The 20,141-nt window shown below is 38.0% G+C and overlaps 9 protein-coding genes across 9 annotated transcripts, besides 1 other annotated feature; 2 read left to right on the plus strand and 7 right to left on the minus strand.

The window, feature by feature from the left end:
- Window positions 1-212: 212 nt before the first annotated feature.
- BEM4 (Bem4p) lies at window positions 213-2,114 on the minus strand (the record flags this gene model as incomplete). The annotated part of the gene is made up of 1 exon (NM_001183975.1): window positions 213-2,114. One exon carries the CDS (start codon window positions 2,112-2,114, stop codon window positions 213-215), a length of 1,902 nt encoding a protein of 633 aa, NP_015164.1.
- A 769-nt stretch (window positions 2,115-2,883) lies between these two features.
- On the plus strand, window positions 2,884-6,156 carry CDC60 (leucine--tRNA ligase CDC60; the record flags this gene model as incomplete). Its single annotated transcript, NM_001183974.1, has 1 exon — window positions 2,884-6,156. The coding sequence occupies one exon, from the start codon at window positions 2,884-2,886 to the stop codon at window positions 6,154-6,156; it is 3,273 nt and encodes a 1,090-aa protein (NP_015165.1).
- Window positions 6,157-6,800: 644 nt separating this feature from the next.
- PET20 (Pet20p) lies at window positions 6,801-7,562 on the minus strand (the record flags this gene model as incomplete). Its single annotated transcript, NM_001183973.1, has 1 exon — window positions 6,801-7,562. One exon carries the CDS (start codon window positions 7,560-7,562, stop codon window positions 6,801-6,803), a length of 762 nt encoding a protein of 253 aa, NP_015166.1.
- A 365-nt stretch (window positions 7,563-7,927) lies between these two features.
- On the minus strand, window positions 7,928-10,204 carry AIM44 (Aim44p; the record flags this gene model as incomplete). The annotated part of the gene is made up of 1 exon (NM_001183972.1): window positions 7,928-10,204. The coding sequence occupies one exon, from the start codon at window positions 10,202-10,204 to the stop codon at window positions 7,928-7,930; it is 2,277 nt and encodes a 758-aa protein (NP_015167.1).
- Window positions 10,205-10,707: 503 nt separating this feature from the next.
- On the plus strand, window positions 10,708-11,655 carry TGS1 (RNA methyltransferase; the record flags this gene model as incomplete). The annotated part of the gene is made up of 1 exon (NM_001183971.1): window positions 10,708-11,655. One exon carries the CDS (start codon window positions 10,708-10,710, stop codon window positions 11,653-11,655), a length of 948 nt encoding a protein of 315 aa, NP_015168.1.
- Window positions 11,656-11,806: 151 nt separating this feature from the next.
- PRM4 (pheromone-regulated protein PRM4) lies at window positions 11,807-12,661 on the minus strand (the record flags this gene model as incomplete). Its single annotated transcript, NM_001183970.1, has 1 exon — window positions 11,807-12,661. One exon carries the CDS (start codon window positions 12,659-12,661, stop codon window positions 11,807-11,809), a length of 855 nt encoding a protein of 284 aa, NP_015169.1.
- A 448-nt stretch (window positions 12,662-13,109) lies between these two features.
- On the minus strand, window positions 13,110-15,230 carry KIP2 (Kip2p; the record flags this gene model as incomplete). The annotated part of the gene is made up of 1 exon (NM_001183969.1): window positions 13,110-15,230. The coding sequence occupies one exon, from the start codon at window positions 15,228-15,230 to the stop codon at window positions 13,110-13,112; it is 2,121 nt and encodes a 706-aa protein (NP_015170.1).
- A 377-nt stretch (window positions 15,231-15,607) lies between these two features.
- On the minus strand, window positions 15,608-16,825 carry PEP4 (proteinase A; the record flags this gene model as incomplete). The annotated part of the gene is made up of 1 exon (NM_001183968.1): window positions 15,608-16,825. One exon carries the CDS (start codon window positions 16,823-16,825, stop codon window positions 15,608-15,610), a length of 1,218 nt encoding a protein of 405 aa, NP_015171.1.
- Window positions 16,825-17,621: an origin of replication (ARS1612; Putative replication origin; identified in multiple array studies, not yet confirmed by plasmid-based assay).
- RAD53 (serine/threonine/tyrosine protein kinase RAD53) lies at window positions 17,621-20,086 on the minus strand (the record flags this gene model as incomplete). Its single annotated transcript, NM_001183967.1, has 1 exon — window positions 17,621-20,086. The coding sequence occupies one exon, from the start codon at window positions 20,084-20,086 to the stop codon at window positions 17,621-17,623; it is 2,466 nt and encodes an 821-aa protein (NP_015172.1).
- Window positions 20,087-20,141: the final 55 nt, after the last annotated feature.

The raw sequence follows: 20,141 nt of genomic DNA on the forward strand, positions 1-20,141 counted from the left end.
TGCTTAGTACATTCAAGTACTTTTGTGCAGATGTTCGCATCTGCAATAAACTTTTAATCTCCCTTCCACTCTCATCGTCTACAAACCCATACACCATTTGTCAAGCACATGCTTAATCCAACAATATTCAAGATTTAATATTTATATATATATATATATATATACATGCAGAGGGAACGTTTTCTCCCCTCGTAGGTAAGGCGATTACGTGTCTAAAAGAACGATTTTGCAAGCGCTTCTAAATTTTGTTCCTCTGGCGTTAAGCATTTCGTATTTTTCACAATGTTTAGTATTATGCCCGCTATAAATTTCCCATTGTTGAAACAACTCTCGCTACCCTTATCTTTATTTTCTTTAAATGAAAGTATGGTCTCTAATATCAGGGTTAACTTTTGAATGTAATCCTTGAATAGTATATTTTCAATCGGATTCACGTCAGCTGTTACACTTGAATCTTTTAAATAAATTCCAACCGTTTTTGTGATATGAAATAAATCTGAGATGCTTAGTTGTTCTGCTTGACCTAAATTTTGGAATTTGAAGATCGAATCCCATAGGGATGTAATAGCTTCTTTAGGAAGGGCTTTCTTGGACACAAGCAGCTTATCCATCGCAATACAGGACGTTAACGTTCCATGCTCTGCTATAAAAGAGATAATTGTTGGATCACTGCTTATTGAATTGTGTATTTTTGAACTTGGAAGCACCGTTAAAGTTTTGTTTAATAAATTTGTTAATAACGATCTCAGGTTGTTATAATATTTAGTTTGCTCGTGACATCTTCTCATAATCTGAAATAGGGTGAAGAGGTCCTTGATATCTAGCCACATGGTATTTTCCAGATTTAACAGCTTCCTCAGTAAATCTAGGAATCCTTGATATTGTAGTGGGTCTTGTAGCAAGCTACCAACTTGAATCAATTCACTAAGAGATATGAGCTTCAGTAGCGCGACAGCGTCACTTTTGGATGCAACTGAGTTACATAATATCATCAAAGCTGCGGCTAGGGCATAACTACTTGCGGAACTCTTAATAGTTTCGATACATAATGATTGCTCTCGTTTGTTAGAGTTTGTTAGGTTGGCGGAGATGTTGCCTGCGCACGATATGAGTCTTCTCATTACAATTAGCTTATTATTGAAGGTTTTTGATTCTAAGCAAACTAAGGACAATATTAAATTTTTTTGCATGCTTAGCACAAGCTGCTCCTCATTGGTAAAGTTTATAGTTTCATCCTTGGCTACAATAGTTTCAAGACATGTTGACAGATTTAATAGCAATTCACAATTAACGTCCTCCTCATCATCTTCTTCCTCTTTTTCGATGTACTCTTGATTTCCTTGGCCAGCGAACTTCTGAGTTTCAGTATTTGAATATGCTTCGACTGCTCCATCTTCCATTGCCTGCAATTCTTTATTTTGCACATTTGAAGAGATTTTTTTGATGTACTGGCTTAAGAAAAAGAGATCGCTTATTTGAACATTTGAGTAATTGACTTTTAAAATATCGTTCAATAAATCTGAACCTAAAACAACTTTTTCGGGAGATGACAAATAGCTATATTGTGTGGTTTTCAACAAAACAAATAATGGACCTCTAATGAAGGGAGCCAAATTTTCTGTATACTTGAGATTTCCAATGCAAAAATTCCTTAGTAGCACAACTGACCGCATCTGTAATTTATCCACTAAGCTATCCTCACTCTTGTCAGAAGAAATTTCGTCCAGCTGAAGAACCCCGCCTATATAATAATTAAGAAGCTTTTTACCTCCAGAATCCAAGAGAATTTCCCGATTATCATCATTATCAATTATTGCGTTAGCGATACATCTAATCACTTCAGAACTGATCTCATAAAACGCTATTTTATCATTAATTGAAATGCTCGTATCATGAAAGCAGATATCAAGCGCTTGTTCTAATACTCTTACTAGGTTCAGTAGCAGCCCAGTTTTACCAACAATATCTCTATTACTTGGTTCTCTCAACGAAACAGCCAATTGGTCCATTACCGCTAGGTAGCTTCCTAAGTAGACATCGTTCATCGGAACATCCTTTATTGAAGACGCATTGAGGATCGGTTGCAGACCAAATAAAATTTCTTCGTAATCCATTTAGTAGGACAGTTATTTTCACTTGAAACCACAATCTTTTGGGGCTGAAATATAGATGAGGTGATTTGTTATTCGCGGTTAGTTTTAGTTCGCGAGTGACCTGCTTACGTTGTCTTCAGCCATTTTACGTTGCTTGGCTTGCCGCCGGCGGGTAATATGATCTTATTTTGACATGGTTAAAGAAAAATACTTTTGACTAAGTACCTTTATCACAAGAAAGTTTAGGAAGGGATTCACTATTTGAAGATCAGACAAATGAGTATACGATATTGGCTCAATATTTTAGCCGAGTTTGCTTAAACTTAGTGGCAGAACTTTAGTCATGGGAAGACAAGAACGATCTTACGAGGCCCTTAGGACCTCGGCGGCTAACAGTAAAACTGGTAACTGACGGACAAGGAATATCAAGGTCATATTTTGAAAAGGTCTTTTTGGGTGACTACTTGGGTAAGAAATAATTAGACGAAGTTTCTTTCTGATGTGTATTGAACTAGTGCTCGTGCTTACATACACATCGCCCATTATTGCCTATAGTTATCCTCACTTTATACGAGGTCTGGCCGTTAACGGTTCTTTTACATTGAAAAACTAAATCAGTCACCCACGCAAATAATGAAAAAAAAAAAAAAATCAAAAGCGAAAAGAAACCTAACGCATATTCTATTCAAACGTTGAATGATTGTATTATTATAAATCATAATCACGTAAAGCCACCGAAATTTTTTTCCAGAGTGAAGAATATAAAAAAAATATCTTTAACCAGTCTATAATGTCTTCTGGTTTGGTCTTAGAAAACACGGCACGTAGAGATGCGTTAATCGCCATCGAAAAGAAGTACCAAAAAATATGGGCTGAAGAGCACCAATTTGAAATCGATGCGCCATCAATCGAAGATGAGCCCATTACAATGGACTCTGAAGAGTTACATCGCACGTATCCTAAATTCATGTCGTCTATGGCCTATCCTTATATGAACGGTGTTATGCACGCCGGCCATTGTTTTACTCTCTCCAAAGTCGAATTTTCTATTGGTTTTGAAAGGATGAACGGTAAAAGAGCTTTGTTTCCATTGGGTTTTCACTGTACAGGTATGCCAATCTTAGCATGTGCCGATAAACTAAAGAGGGAAGCCGAACTTTTTGGCAAGAACTTCGACAATGTACCAGCAGAAGAAGAAGAAATTAAAGAAGAAACGCCGGCTGAGAAAGACCACGAGGATGTTACCAAATTCAAAGCTAAAAAATCTAAAGCCGCAGCCAAGAAGGGCCGTGGTAAGTACCAATTCGAAATCATGTTACAGCTTGGTATCCCTAGAGAAGAAATCATTAAGTTCGCCGACGCCAAGTACTGGTTGACCTATTTCCCACCTTTGTGTGAAAGTGATTGTACTTCACTTGGGGCTCGTATCGATTGGAGACGTTCTTTTGTCACCACTGATGCCAATCCTTATTACGATGCCTTTATTAGATGGCAAATGAACAAGTTAAAGGCTGCTGGTAAAATCAAATTCGGTGAACGTTATACTATTTACTCTGAAAAAGATGGTCAAGCTTGTATGGATCACGATAGACAATCCGGTGAAGGTGTTACACCACAAGAATATATTGGTGTGAAAATTGAAGCTTTAGAGTTCGCCGATGATGCCGCAAAAATCATTGATTCAAGCTCAGATCTTGACAAATCCAAAAAATTCTACTTTGTCGCTGCCACGTTGAGACCGGAAACTATGTATGGACAAACATGTTGTTTTGTTTCTCCAACAATTGAGTATGGTATATTTGACGCTGGTGATTCTTATTTTATCACTACTGAACGTGCATTCAAGAACATGTCTTACCAAAAGCTAACACCAAAGAGAGGCTTCTACAAGCCGATAGTTACTGTCCCAGGTAAGGCATTTATCGGTACCAAGATTCATGCCCCACAATCTGTATATCCAGAACTAAGAATATTGCCTATGGAAACTGTCATTGCTACCAAGGGTACTGGTGTCGTCACGTGTGTACCATCTAATTCACCAGATGACTACATTACCACCAAGGACTTGTTGCACAAACCTGAATACTACGGCATTAAACCTGAATGGATTGACCATGAAATTGTTCCAATTATGCATACCGAAAAGTATGGTGATTTAACTGCAAAGGCTATTGTTGAAGAAAAAAAAATTCAATCTCCAAAGGATAAGAACTTGTTAGCAGAAGCCAAGAAAATTGCTTACAAGGAAGATTACTACACTGGTACCATGATATATGGTCCTTATAAAGGTGAGAAGGTCGAACAAGCCAAAAACAAGGTTAAGGCTGATATGATTGCCGCCGGTGAAGCTTTCGTCTACAACGAACCAGAATCTCAGGTCATGTCACGTTCTGGTGATGACTGTATCGTTTCTTTGGAAGATCAATGGTACGTTGATTACGGTGAAGAAAGTTGGAAGAAACAAGCAATTGAATGTTTGGAAGGGATGCAATTATTTGCTCCTGAGGTAAAAAACGCATTTGAAGGTGTTTTGGATTGGTTGAAAAACTGGGCTGTTTGCCGTACATACGGGTTAGGTACCAGATTGCCTTGGGATGAAAAATACTTAGTTGAGTCTTTATCAGACTCTACTATTTATCAATCATTTTATACCATTGCTCACTTACTATTTAAGGATTATTATGGTAACGAAATTGGACCATTAGGCATTTCAGCTGATCAAATGACAGATGAGGTTTTCGATTACATTTTCCAACATCAGGATGATGTCAAGAACACCAATATTCCTTTGCCTGCTTTACAAAAGTTGAGAAGGGAATTTGAGTATTTCTACCCATTAGACGTCTCAATTTCCGGGAAGGATTTGATCCCTAACCATTTAACTTTCTTCATTTACACACATGTTGCATTATTCCCAAAGAAATTCTGGCCTAAAGGTATCAGAGCTAACGGTCATTTGATGTTAAACAATTCTAAAATGTCGAAATCTACAGGTAATTTTATGACTTTAGAACAAACGGTTGAAAAGTTCGGTGCTGATGCAGCTCGTATTGCGTTTGCCGATGCGGGAGATACTGTTGAAGATGCAAATTTTGACGAATCTAACGCTAATGCTGCTATTCTGAGATTATTCAATTTGAAGGAGTGGGCAGAAGAAATTACCAAGGAATCTAACTTGAGAACTGGGGAAATTACAGATTTCTTTGATATCGCGTTTGAACACGAAATGAATGCTCTGATTGAAAAGACTTATGAACAGTATGCATTGACTAATTATAAGAATGCCTTGAAATACGGTCTTTTTGATTTCCAAGCTGCTAGGGATTACTATCGTGAAGCTAGTGGTGTAATGCATAAAGATTTAATTGCACGTTATATTGAAACACAAGCCTTATTGCTGGCTCCAATTGCGCCTCATTTCGCTGAGTATATTTACCGTGAAGTTCTAGGTAACCAAACCTCTGTACAAAATGCCAAATTTCCACGTGCATCCAAACCAGTAGATAAGGGTGTTCTGGCTGCTTTGGATTACTTGAGAAATCTACAGAGAAGCATAAGAGAAGGCGAAGGGCAAGCACTAAAAAAGAAGAAGGGCAAGTCTGCTGAAATCGATGCATCCAAACCTGTTAAGTTGACTTTATTGATCTCTGAATCATTTCCAGAATGGCAATCACAATGCGTGGAAATCGTCCGTAAACTATTCAGCGAACAGACTTTAGACGATAACAAAAAGGTCAGAGAGCATATTGAGCCTAAAGAAATGAAGAGAGCTATGCCATTCATTTCTCTATTGAAACAACGTTTAGCTAATGAAAAGCCAGAGGATGTGTTTGAAAGAGAGTTACAATTCAGCGAAATCGATACTGTCAAGGCTGCTGCAAGGAATGTTAAGAAGGCAGCACAAGCTTTGAAAATTGCTGAATTTAGCGCAATTTCTTTCCCATATGGCGCCAAAACCGGTAAGGATATCTTTACTGGTGAAGAAGTTGAAATTCCACCTGTAACAAAGATTGTTGAAAATGCTGTTCCAGGTAACCCAGGTGTTGTCTTCCAAAATATTTAAAGGAGAATATTTCAAGATGCCTCATGGTGATTTTCCGATAAAAGATACAAGAAATTCTCATAGAAATACTTATAAAGATCAATAAACAGCAACCAGAAATCACGTCGCATTGATAATTTGCCTCGTATATATCGTATAATTATTGTAATTGCACAACTGTTTTTGTTTTGTATTCGTTCATTTTCTTGTAAAATGTTTCCACATTTTCTTGTGGAGGATATGTATATTGATTCTTTACTTATTCGTGTTATTTTAGCTGCAAATATCTGGGTTTGAGGGCTATTTGACTAGTCTAGAGAAAAGTAGTCGTGAGAAAACTATATTAGATAGATGGATGAGAGGAGCAGGTCAATAAGTAAAAGAATAATAAATAAATATATAAAAATATACATGTAAAAAAGGTGTTCTAAATGAATGATAAAGTTTATGAATGTAATATACTCTAAGGATGTAAGAAAAAAACCGTTGCGTATGTATAATAAACAGGTCTATGATGTTAAAAGATGAAAAGGCCTAATAAAGTGAACAGAACCGGAAGAAACTAAAAATAAATAAAACCCAAGTAACCACGTACAAAAAGCACATTGATGCTAAGAAGATCTCCCTGCTAGGAAAACAGAAATCAGAATGAAACGTTTCAATAATCATCCCTCAAGTTTTTTCTTCATTTGGAGCAACGTCACTACTGACTTTTTTCTCCCCTTTCCTCTTCTCTTTGAAAATTCATCCATTTTCCGCTGAAGCGTCTCACTTGTTTTATTGTCAACTAATGTATTTCTCTTAGCACTTACATGAATAAGCTCATTTGTGTTCATTGATTTTTCCTTAGGTGGATGAAAAGGCTTCAAATTTTTCAGTAGTTCACTAGGTATATTCTCCCACTCTGAAAAGAATTCAAGTCCAGTGGCAGAGGAAATCCATGGTGATAGAGGTTCATTTAAATCTTCAAGCTTCATCGCAAATTCGTATAACGTACTTCCGGTGTCTTCCTTTAGCTTCGGGTCATTGGGATTGATGAATAAGGGTCTATATCCAGAATAGAGTACATTTGTGGTCATGTCACTCTGCTTTAAATGTGAGGTGGATGGTACTCTTGGTAGCCACGAAAAATCGCTTCTTTTCTTTTTTAAATGAGAACCTCTCACATCGCTATGTTCTTTCTTTGTGATTGTCTTGTTTTGCTTTATAAGTGGTGCAGTATGTTCGTGTTCCGGGGGTTGACGATGGTACGCTGCCTTTTTACTGCCCTTTTTTCTTTTGGATTTCATTTGATTTTTAGATAGTAAAGACTGGTTACTTAAGAACGTAAAGGAAGACTGAAATCTTCTAGAAGTGAGAACTATTCCTGAAGAAATGGCATTGTTCCTTGATAAAGGCGGAATAAATGGACGAGCTAGCTTCAACATAGTTTATCGTCCGACTTTGCGTTCTGACCTGCTGAATATACGATTAGTAGTTTTAAAAGCACCTTTATAATGTTCGACAGCAAGGAGTGCTATATCTAGCGGGTGTTTGTGTACGTATGACGGAATAAGTTAAAGAAACATCTAAGTTATTTAAATAGTTGCTATAACTACCCTTTGGGATAAACGATTCTGATATTGCGAGCGAAAAAAAGAAACGGTAGACAGAATAGGCGTTTGTTATCGTCGATGGTGATAAAAGGCGATATCGCCATTAAGGTAAACAATTATTATGATTATGGTTCTTATGGTTGATACGTTGATTTATATTAATATTAATGAATGCAAACTTATGTTATTATATATTTTTAAATTTTCATACCGACAGGAAGAGTCAATGACCTCTTGACCACACCTGTTGGTAGCGATATAATGCTGTTTGAGTAGGCAGGATTTAGCATAGCAAATGGAGATCTTAACGTAATACTCAAATCGCTTTGTTTTCTCATCGGACTTAATTCCGCTAATTCGTCTACCTCTTTTGCCAAATTTCTTCCTTCTCCTTCTTTTCTTTTTTCTTCTTCTTCTTCATCATCTTCATCATCTTCTTCATCTTCTTCATCTTCTTCATCATCATTTTCTTCTTCTTCTTCTTCATCATCTTCATCATCTTCATCTTCTTCTTCTTCCTCGTCGGCCCTTACTGTAACGCCATCAAATATTTGGGAGGAGCTACCATCAGCCTCATATTCAGTTAATAGAGAATCGACAAGATCTTCGTAGATAGTTGAGTTTGTTTCTGCTGATTTATTCATATAAACAACATTGCTCTTATAATTTTGTATACGAGCAATTTGTACCCTGAGCATAATTCTTTGAGCAATTACGGTGCTTAAATAATGTTTCATCAAATTGTAACTCTCTTCATTTGAAGTTTCCTCATTATTTGCATCCACATTTTGAATTTCATTGTTGCATTCAACTCTGTCCTTATTATCTACTTCCGTTGTCTCCATTGCATCCGCATAATTAGAGTAGCTTTCAGATGATTCTCTGTCATAATCAGATGAGCAAACGCTATTAACGGGAGATAATTCTCTCATAGAACTAGTATCAATTACATATTCGTCTTCCTCTTTAATAGAATATCGATTCATGGATAACGGAATAACTTTATTTTCTACCACAATTGATGGCTGTCTTGCAATTGCATTTAGGGCCGTCGATGGTTTTGACCTTACCAATCTTGACCTCGAGTACATGCTGCTGTTGCGAGTGACGGCATGACTAACATTATCCGGTACAGAAATGAAGGAGTTTTTATTATTTGCCGGTGTCATAGTGGCAGATGCGGTTAGGATGGATGCAGCCCTTCTAATAGAGGAATTTGTTCTTCTCAATGATGGAGTATAGCTTACCAAAGGGCTCCTTGGGGTGTTTGATCCAACTTTGGAATCTTCAGATTGGGGATGGTTTGCTTTAAATTTCGTATCAACTGTCAAAGGTTTAGTCTTTTTTTGTGGAGCCAATACAGGTACTAAAGATTTTGATGAGATCGACCGTTGTAAATTAGAGACGTATCTCTGCGATTTTTTTTGACGCGGAGTAGAGTTGCTGTTTTTGTTGACTAGGTTCGTCCCTCTTTTTTTTGACTTGTTGTTAATGTTTGCTTTAGATTTAGTGGTTTTGGAATTCGTGGCGGAGGGGACCTTTTGAACATTATATGAAAACAGTCTTCTTCTTAAAACTAGCCGTAATTTCCGTAACTTTTTCTTTATCTTGATTCCCAATGAGGTGAAATAATATAAGAGTCCGCCCTTACATCTAATAGCTTTTGATCGTTTTAGAGAACAACGACTGCTACTTGATTTACTGCTGACACTTGAACTATACCTGGAATTGGAAAACCTCGAGGATTCAACTCGTCTTATGGTCGGAACTCTGTTTAGCTTTTTTTTAGGTTTCGGTACTACGCTATTGTTTAATTCGATAGTTTTTATATCCTTTTCCATATTTAATTTGGTCATCGGTTTGGCTTCTTGGGTCGACGGCAGAATGGCGCTTTTAGATGTCGATTTCCTTGGTAATAACGATGATGCTGATGACGGCGCGATATCGTAGGAAACATTATCTGCTGTTGGGATAGTCTGGAATGCCGTTGAGATTGAGCCAGTTATGTTTCCCTCTGGAATAGCTTCCATTGAATGTAACTGGTTTTTAACTACATTTGAGCTGCTATAATGAAGAGAGTCATTTCCTGGGAAGTCATGAGAAGCAAAAAAGTCACTTTTGTTCGAGTCTGAGGAAGTTAATCTAGCGGTTTCATTTTGATTGATTACAATACGTGGTGAAGACGTAGTATTGTCAGAAATGTTAGCAAATGAATAGTATCCATTTGATGAATAACCGGAATTTGTATTTGTATTGGAAGTGGATGTATAGTCTGATAATGTTTGAGAGTTTCCGTCTTCATCGCGAGAAACTCCATTTTCTGCTGCAAACACATCATTTAAAAGATGATGATTATTCAAATGGTACTCTTCTAGCGTTCCTCTTGGTAAACTTTCGTTAGACGGGAATTTAAAATCCATTTGATCGCCTCTAAACGACTTGGTTTTTGTCCTTATTGGAGCTCTGATGATCATTCCGTATGATATATTTGTTGTGATAATAAGCCAAATTTATTTGAGCACTATTGTTAAGTTAATTGTTCTTGTTTTACTTGTTAAGCCGTTAAGTTGTCAACCGAATTATCAAGCACTTAAATCTATATATACAACATATTTGTACAAGAATTGATGACCTGCTGAAAGCCCAGCAATCTGGTTATCCCAGTTGAACATGTTTAAGGATAGGCATATCGACTTCTTTATCTTACTAACCGAAATATTGAATTGCCTGTGTAATGAATGGCTGGAGCAGCCTTTTTTTTATCTTCGCCAGCCATCGCTTTTTTTGAATATTTTCCACATGAAAACAATGTATGAAAAATTCTAAGGCATCGCACCAAACTATATGAAGGGGAAGTGAGTTATTCCGCAAACAGCGAGTAAGTTTTTCGTTGTATTGATTGCCCATATTATATACCGTGTTGTGGGGGCAACAGACAGAAGTAGAAGAAAAAATTTTTGTTGATTTAACTGAAGTGATGGGAAGGACATTTATTCATGCTTCGAAAATAAAACATGCGGCACGCAAAAGAAAACATCATTCCAACTTTAGAACTCTGATCAAATTATTGAACAATGATGCCTATAAGATAGAATCATCAAAACCGTTGAAAAATGGTAAACTTTTCAAATACTGGAAAAATAGGCGTAGATTGTTTTCAAAGATAGATTCGGCGTCGATATATATGACTGATGAGCTGTGGTTCAGTGTGACGCCCGAAAGAATTGCCTGCTTCCTGGCAAATTTTGTTAAGGCATGCATGCCAAATGCCGAAAGAATACTGGATGTTTTCTGTGGTGGGGGCGGGAACACCATACAATTTGCCATGCAATTTCCTTACGTCTATGGAGTGGACTACAGTATTGAACACATATATTGTACTGCGAAAAACGCCCAAAGCTACGGTGTGGACGACAGAATATGGCTGAAGCGGGGATCCTGGAAAAAGCTAGTCTCTAAGCAGAAACTTTCCAAAATAAAGTACGACTGTGTATTTGGATCACCCCCGTGGGGTGGTCCAGAATACTTAAGAAACGATGTGTATGACTTAGAGCAACATCTAAAGCCTATGGGGATTACCAAGATGTTGAAAAGTTTTCTTAAACTAAGCCCTAATGTGATTATGTTTTTGCCAAGGAACTCTGATTTGAACCAGCTTTCTCGAGCTACGAGGAAAGTACTAGGTCCATTTGCCAAATGTAAAGTATTATATGTAAAGGAGAATGGATATATGAAAGGAATATTTTGCATGTGGGGGGAATGCTTTTTTAACTACGAACCAGCAAGTACGGAGAATAGTCGAAGGGAGTCGTCCGAAAAGGAAGAGCTGAGTTCTGAAAACGAAGAGCTCTCGAAAAGAAAAAAGCATGAATCCACAACAACGACCAAAGATAATACTGTAGACATTTACGACGTAAATGGTTAAACACTTGTTCAAGTTGAATCGTATGATAGAAAATGCAATGACTATGTTATGAATGTATATATAGCACATAAAGAGGATCGCTTACGTGAATTTGGGAATAATTAAAACGTTCTTTTAGCTGCGGCTGCTCGTCGATAGGAGTGATAACAAATTAAGAATTAGAAGGGATGTCTTTTTTTTCTACCAGCAAGTTGCCACGCGCTTCAGACTTTAGAAGAGGTAGTAGCAATCCCTTCGAATGAGGTTCGATTATATCTCTCACCATTCCACGATTTATCACGGAAATACCATTCAAAAATAAATAAGGCGACTGAATGGATTCCAAGGCAGCACTAGTATCGATATTTAGTTTATTTTGTTTGATATACTTTTCTAATTCATAGCCATGAGAGTGTTTTTCCAAATCAACAGTGGCCAATTCGGGTGAAATCTCAAATTCTCTTTGTAATAGATTTTTTAAGAAAATGGAGTCTGCTTGTGATGATTTAATGAATAATACCGCTGGAGAGGTTCTTATTATATCTAGAAAATCTGTTCTAGGGTCGAATTTTTTGTGATCGCAGTTTTTCTGCAAGGCCAGAGAAGATGACCGTGGATTTAGTGTTGTTGTGGTCGTCGCCGTCACGACATTATCAGTTTGGAACGATCTTGAAGAAAATTTTGATGTAGCTTTGGATGAGGGTTCTGGGATGTCGACTTCAACCTCGCTTTGAATATTTGAAATTTCTTCTTTGACTTTTTGGAAATTTAGTTCATTTTCATTACTTAGAAAACTGTCTGCTGTCTTTAATAAGTTTGGCAACTTGTAAACGAACTTCTTTTCACTTTCTTCCTCACTATTTTTTTTGTTTTCGCTAGGGTCAGCAGAGTTGTAGAATTCCAAGGAGTCATTCCATGTAAGTAGTAAGAAGCTAAATACGCCAAGCAAAACGAGTGTTAGCGATATTATTCTCGTACTTCTCTTGATTGCTGTGTGCTTTTTCAAAACTGATGAATCCGCTATCATCTTTAACTGTTATTTTCCTTTTTTTAATTGCTCTTTACTGTTCTTGGAACAAGAGATTATGAAGTCTATAAAAGAACATATATATAAGTATTTAAGAGATAAGCCTGATTCAAAGACGTTTGCAAGTTTCAGTCACTTGGCCTTAACAATCTTTATATATTAATCCCTTTAGTACCTGCACAATTAAGGCCGAGACAGACTCGAAACAACCCCAAAACTTCTTGATCTTTATTAGCTGATGCCAAATTTTTTGGTACCACACTGAAACGAACTTCGTAAATCCATTATTTGTGTATTTTCTTAACGAGAAGTGCCTAAAAACTGCCTTTTATGCGCTGTCTTCTGAGAATAGATCCCGTTCAAGGCAAGCGCCGGGCAAGCGGAGGCGCAGTCTACAGAACAATCCGCACAAGGAAAAAAGCACCCGAGATCTGGGACCCTCACCTAATCATTTATCGTTATCCACGACAGGGTGCGGTGATTGCTGTGTATTAATGAGTGGTTTCAAAGCCCTATCCCGCAGTCGTTTGGCACTCTGCAGGGCCTCAATCATTTTATCCTTCCTCTCGAGCATCTTCTGTAATTCGATCACTTCAGTGCCGTCACACCCAGTTAGCGACATTGCAGTATGACCACTTTTTTCTAGCGCCATGATCTTGTCTTCAAGTTTTTGAGTGTATTTCCTATATTGCCTTATTTGTGATTCCAAACCTTGGAACTTTGTTTCCAAAAGGGTGCCGACCTCAAAGGGAAGCATTTCTACAATTTCCATAATCTCAGAATCTTGCAAATCAACCACATCTTTATCTAGTAGTTTTTCACAATTCTCTAGTTTATATTTTAATACTCGATTCTCCGCTCTCATTAGAGCCAAATTCGGATCACCATCATTGCCGGTGGCTTTAATGTCTTTATAAGTACTTTCATTGGAAGATTTGGTTAAGGGCTCGCCAATGTTTGAACGGTTCTTCAATTCAGAGATCATCCTACGTTGTTCTTCCAATTGGCGTCTCAGTAGCTCAATGGTGCGATCTTTATCTCCATCGTTATTCCCGTTACTGATGATGGATTTTTTGGATACATGAAGTGCGACGTTTTTCGCTCTTGATGCAAACCTCAGCGTATTCATAGTTTCCGCTGCCGCATCATTTCTGGTGTCGACTGTACATATCGTTGTCACTATGCTGTCACCGCTTAGTGCCGGCTGCAATAATCTAGTCAATTTAGAATCACGATATGGAATGTGGTTGCTTGGGCTAGTGCCGTTATTGGTAGCATTTCCACTACTGCTGCTACTGCCACTTGCAGATGGCGAGGGAATGTTTGAGCCTACTGAGTTCATCTTGTCGGCACTGAGTTTGGATATCACAGTCCCCAAAGCAAGTAAGGATTTGTTGATGAATGAACCTTCCTTTCTCCTCTCTTGTTGCCCCGTAGCCCTTTCCGAACCTGCTAGGTCACACAACGACAATGTACTCGATCTTGAGGTGCCGTTCTTTACGTTAGTACTTGTTAAACGAATCAGTACAATGGCATGAGATCGTGAGCTTCTTGCATTGTAGTCAGTTTCGCCAATTTTCCTACTTTTGTCACCAACTGCAATCCACCTCAATAATTCTTCACTACTTTCACATCTTCTTTCGGTGAGACCGATAACTTTGACCCCATACTGAGAGTCATCTCTGATTTTTAATTCTACGCCCAATCCATTGCTGTTGCTCTTGCTCATATATAACCTTGAAGGAGTACTGATTCTACTACCGGATTCTTCTAATCCGCTTTCTAACAGGTCGTAAATCCTTTCATTGTAAATTTCGAGGTACGATATTATAACGTCGAACTTTTTATCGCCATTCATTGATTGTTCCATGATATTGGTAAATAAATACGACACAGATAAAGGAATTAGGCCTAGCTCTTGTTCATTTCCGCTCATTGTAAACGTTTTACCTGACCCGGTCATACCGTACGCAAATATGGTGGCATTAAACCCCATCAATAACTTATCAATCATTGGTTTACTGGTTCTTTCATAAACTTCCAAATTAGTGCAATGGGAAGCAAAAACATGATCGAACTTGAACTCTCCAATTTCTTCATGCACTATTGTTTTGTCATTAGTAATAAACCAGGGGTCTCTAACAAATGTATTGCTACCGTGATGTGAGTTGGATCTTGGTTGAGAGTACCTGGGCGATTTTAGCCCCACATGGTCACGGGAAGTTCCAACGCTCCGTGGTTTCGGCCGGATGGTCACAGTGATTGACCCAGTATATGTATCGTTTTTTCTCGAGTTGTTGTTAATACTGTCGCTCCGCCTGATCCTTATCCTACCTGGGTGAAGGAAGGGATCGGATTTGGCTGATACGGATCTTAGTGGGGAGTTACTTCTAGTGGAAGATGCAGAAATCGACTGAGAACCCGAATTAGAGGTGCTCCGTATGGAGTTTCTTGTCAGATTAGAAAACGATGAAGTTGATCGTACAGAGGGCGATTGTGGGATATTACTTGAACCAGAACTAGACCTCGTTGATGGCCTCCTTAAGCTTGGGCTCATTTTTTGAATCATCAATGGTGGTATTATGGTAAGAATTTTATCAAGTGTTCTATGTTTGCCTTGATTTCAAATGTTTCTAGAGCGCAGCCTGTGAATCTCTGCAGCCTATTTCTTTTTATTTTTCGCTTCTGCTTACATTGCTTTATTATCAATTGTTCCGCTATTGGAAAAGGATAAACAAGGAAATTCTCGAGCCGCATCATCGGGCTACCCGCATATAATGACATTATGGGCAGCAGCATAGAACAATGGATTCTAAAACTGAGGACAAGATGGTTTGTCTTGTTTTTTTTTTTTAAATATACTATAGTTTTTTTTATTGTTATCTACTTATAAAAGCTCTCTAGATGGCAGAAAAGGATAGGGCGGAGAAGTAAGAAAAGTTTAGCTCAAATTGCTTTGGCCAAACCAACCGCATTGTTGCCCAAATCGTAAATAGAATAGTATTTACGCAAGAAGGCATCACCAACGATGGCCAGTGGGCCAACAGGTTCTGGGAAATCCATTGGTGTAATTGCAGAGATACAGGAGCCTGAAACTTCAAGCGTGTAATCGTATGGCCCAATAGTGAAGTTGTAGCCATTGAAGTTGAAAATTAGATCAGGTAGATTGTCTCTGGTGTTACAGTCTAGAGTATATTGACCGGTCCAACCCTTCTTGGCCCCAATTTCAGCATTAATCATTTCAGCTAATCCTGATGGCAAGGTAATCAAAGAAGTACCAGTATCGATGGCGGCACCATGGCTCTCCAATTCGGCGTACTCGTCGCCTAAACCGATACCTTCAAACTTGACTTCCCAGTAAGCCTTACGACGAACAGGTAACCAAGTGATATCGCCCTTGAACTTAGACTCGTCAATACCACCAAAGGTGGCTTCACCGCCATTTTCAGTATCCTTTGAAGTGTCTCCCAAATAAAAGGCAAATCTCTTTTCGTCCAACAAATCTTGTTGAATGGCGTTGTAAAATGGAGGGACCACCTTATCAACAGAAATGGTATCGTAACCCAAACCCAAAATACCATCGAACTTGCCAAATGCAAATGTTAAGCCCGGCTCGCTGGTAGCCTCAGCGAAGTCTTGTTTTGGAATGGTCAAATCCCCGATGGACAAAGTGTCTTGAGAAATGTAACCTTCCAAAGAACCAGTACCATATTGAATGGCAAATTCAGTACCATTAGCTTTGTAGCTTGATGAAGCTTCATGATCGTATTTAGAATGTAGGAAACAAGCCAAGGAACCACATTCGTTACTTGGAACCCAAAGGTTTGAAGAACCAGTATCCAAAATAACCTTGAAGTTTTGAGGTGGAGTACCCAAAGTAATGTCAGTGTAATATTGTGCGTTCAAGTAATTTGTCAATGGAACATCGTGACCACCTTCAGTGAAGAAAGGATGCTCCCTAGAAAAAACAACTTCGGGGTTAGCTTTCTCAAATTGAGTCAAGTACTTTTGGCCTAAATGAGCTAAATGTTGCTCGAAAGTGACTTCTTTCATCTCATCGGACAACTCGTGTTTATAAATTTTAGCCTTGTGGACTTTTGCAGCAACTTGGTTGGCGCTGACCAACAACAAGGCCAATGGCAATAATGCTTTCAAGCTGAACATGTTAGTTTTGGTTTTTGTTTGAATTTTATTTGGATTAAATACTAGGTCACTAGGCTTTTTTTTTTTCTTTTCTTATAGAATTCTAATAGAAAAAACTTTTTATGAATACAGTAGGGTGAGATATACTTTTTGTTATTCTTCCCTTACGTGGTAGGCTTCTCAAATAAAAATAGAAAAGACCACTAAAATTTGATTATAAAGGCTTCGCTCAAAAAAGAAGAAGGTGGAATGAATAAATAGCAGCGAATTACCCAAACTTCTTTACTCTGTTCCCTTAACCAGTTGATAAGAGGTTACGAAGTACGGAAGTATGGCTTTTTATATAAATCCTAAAAAGGGCCGCCTCCGCCCCTTAATCCATCGACACCCGCAAATGAAATATAGTACCCGGAAGGCATAAGACGGGTTACAGCCTCTCCATAGATTCAATAACCGCTTTTGGTTATAGAAATAATCAGACCTCAGCAAATACAATTGAGGAGCTCAAGATATTGAAAACGGATTAACAAACTTTTTAAAATTATTTATGAGCTTGTTGTACCACATCAAGCAGGATTATGTTTTTTTCAGAACTTCTTTTTCTGATTCAAAAATTCATTAAGCATAACTAAAACTGAAAATCAAAACTTATTAATATACAAAAATCTATATATTTCAAAATGTAAATCGTATCAAAACGTCACTCTATATGTAATAAAAACCCAAAAAGTTATGAATAGATGAATTCTGAGTATTGGTATCTACCATCTTCTCTCTTAAAAAGGGGCAGCATTTTCTATGGGTATTTGTCCTTGGTTACGAAAATTGCAAATTCTCGGGGCCTTTTGAGGTTTGGTCCAATTTTGCCCTTTTAACCTTCTTACTAGGATCAATTTGTGATTGCGATAAACTTACCGAATGTATTCTCTTCAAAATGTTCCCCGTATTCGCATTAATCGGTGACTCTACCAAGTCGTTTAGTACCGAATTATTGCCGTTATTATTTGTATCGCTAACTGGCGGCTTCTTAGCCGACATTGATGAAGAAGAAGCCGAGGGTTGATTTGCACGTTGAGCTGCCATCATCTGGGTTAACTTTTTCACCAAATCTTTTTCTTCGGCTGTTTGCTTAAGTACTACTCTTTGTTCTTGTAACATACCTAATCCCTCGTTAAACAGACCTGTAGTATCGTTAATTTCCACTTTAAAGCCAATGACAAATTTATTGTTTTTATCCCAAATGATCTTGATTTCATCTCCGTCTTGTAAAAGGAATTTCGTACCCTGTATCATGCGGTTATTATTTAAATAGCTCACGTTAGTTCCGGTGTGGCAATACCAAATATCATCTAAACCTTGTGCCGGAGATTCATACATGCTTTTGCCTACAGCATGCCTCTTTTTGAAAATGAAGCAATGAACTCGAGACAACCTATTGTCTTCAATTTTACAATTGCAATCCTCGGATCTACCAATGAAAAATGGATTCACACCTTGCTGAATCTCCAGGCTTTCTTGAATAATGCTGTCAGGCAATGGTTTTAAAGTTAAAAACCTACCATTACCCTTTTTCTTTGAGCTCTTGACATTCTCAGTATTATTGGAATGTAAAAGTTTTTGTTCTCTAGTTTCTGCTTCAATGCTTTTGGGCTGTGTATATCGAATAGGGGCGTGTGCGGGTATTTTAAATCCTTGAATTTTTCCATCTTGGTCTTCCTGATCCTGTTCTTGAAGTTGTTGCTCCATTTGTAATTTCCTTTGCGCTTTGACAAATTCGTATTGAGCATCGTCCATATTTTCTAATAATTTCTGCTGCGACAACGATTGTGATAAGGATATTTGTGAAAAATCACCATATGATTGTGAGCCCAATGGACTCATCTTGATCCAGGGATGATTCAAGGCTTTTGCAGCTGTCGACCTATTATTTGGATCCACCTGTAACAATGAATCTATGAAATCTCTTGCTTCTTCAGATATCCGGAAATCTTTGAGGGGCCCTTCATGATATGAGCCTCTTCCAATCTGTTTATATAATTGGTCCTGTGTGCTACCACTAAAAGGTAAGTGGCCCGTTAGGATAACATACACAAGACATCCCATTGACCACATATCCACTAACGAAGAGTACTCATTCCTTTCTTCGTATTCATCAGGAGATACGGATGTATCTTTACCTCTGATGACTTCAGGTGCCACATATGCCAAAGTGCCACAGAAGGTTTTCATAAAAGACCCATTTCCTTGTACTTTTGCCAGACCAAAGTCGGTTATCTTTACCAATACAGGATCGTCTTGTTCAATAAGAATATTATCGGGCTTTAGGTCACGATGGCTGATGCCCATAGAGTGAATGTATTTTATTGCTGTGAGTATCTGCCTGGATATCTCCCTCCCAGCATCTTCTCCAACCGCACCATGAGCAGCAACAAAATCCATTAAGTCACCACCAGAAACGAACTCCATCACCATATAATAACTCTCAGTATCTTCATAAAATCCTTTCAATCGTACTATCCTTGGATGATTGAGCTTTTGCAATACTTCTAACTCTCTTGTCACACCATCCATATTGCCTATTACTTTGCGTTTACTTATAATCTTCACCGCGAATGTTTTCCCAGTAGTTCTTTCAATGGCTTTCTTTACTGTGGCAAATGCACCCTGGCCCACCACTTCGTCAATAATCGAAAAATCCTTAAAAATACCAGTCTTGTTGGCCACCATTGATGATGCAGTAGATGATGTAAGACCAGGAGAAGCTATTTTAGAGGTATTTTTCAGGTTAGATCTTATGCGATCAACTTTGTTCTGCTCGAGGCACTGCTTAAATTTGTCGTTTATGAAAATGACCAGAGATAAAATATCTGATTCCACGCCTACACCAACGGTTATTTCATCACCTTGAGACAGTAACTGATTGCTGTTCTTCTCGACTTTTTGCCCATTTAACCAGGTCCCATTAGTGGAAATGTCATTCAATAAAAGGTTACCGTCTTCTCCTAGTAGTATTTGGAAATGCTTATTTGACAGTCTTGAAATGTTTCCTAAATGATAGTCACAGGCTGGGTTTCTACCAAATGTCCAAACTTTCTTTATGGATCGTTTTTCCTTAAGCACTTGTGAAATATCAGCTGACAAATCTCGGATGGGAATTTGACCCGTGGTACAAATGACCCTGCACACAATGTTTTCGCCGATCTGTTCTTGAGAAAACTTCTCAATCAAAAACCTTTGAGTAGCCTGCGTGGATTGCTGTGTGGGTTGTGTAATATTTTCCATTTTTAGTTGATGTTGTGTAACACTATCTTTTCTCACTATTCTCTCTTTTAAAGCT

This window comes from Saccharomyces cerevisiae, chromosome XVI (genome assembly GCF_000146045.2).
Source record: "Saccharomyces cerevisiae S288C chromosome XVI, complete sequence".
Taxonomy (NCBI): domain Eukaryota; kingdom Fungi; phylum Ascomycota; class Saccharomycetes; order Saccharomycetales; family Saccharomycetaceae; genus Saccharomyces; species Saccharomyces cerevisiae.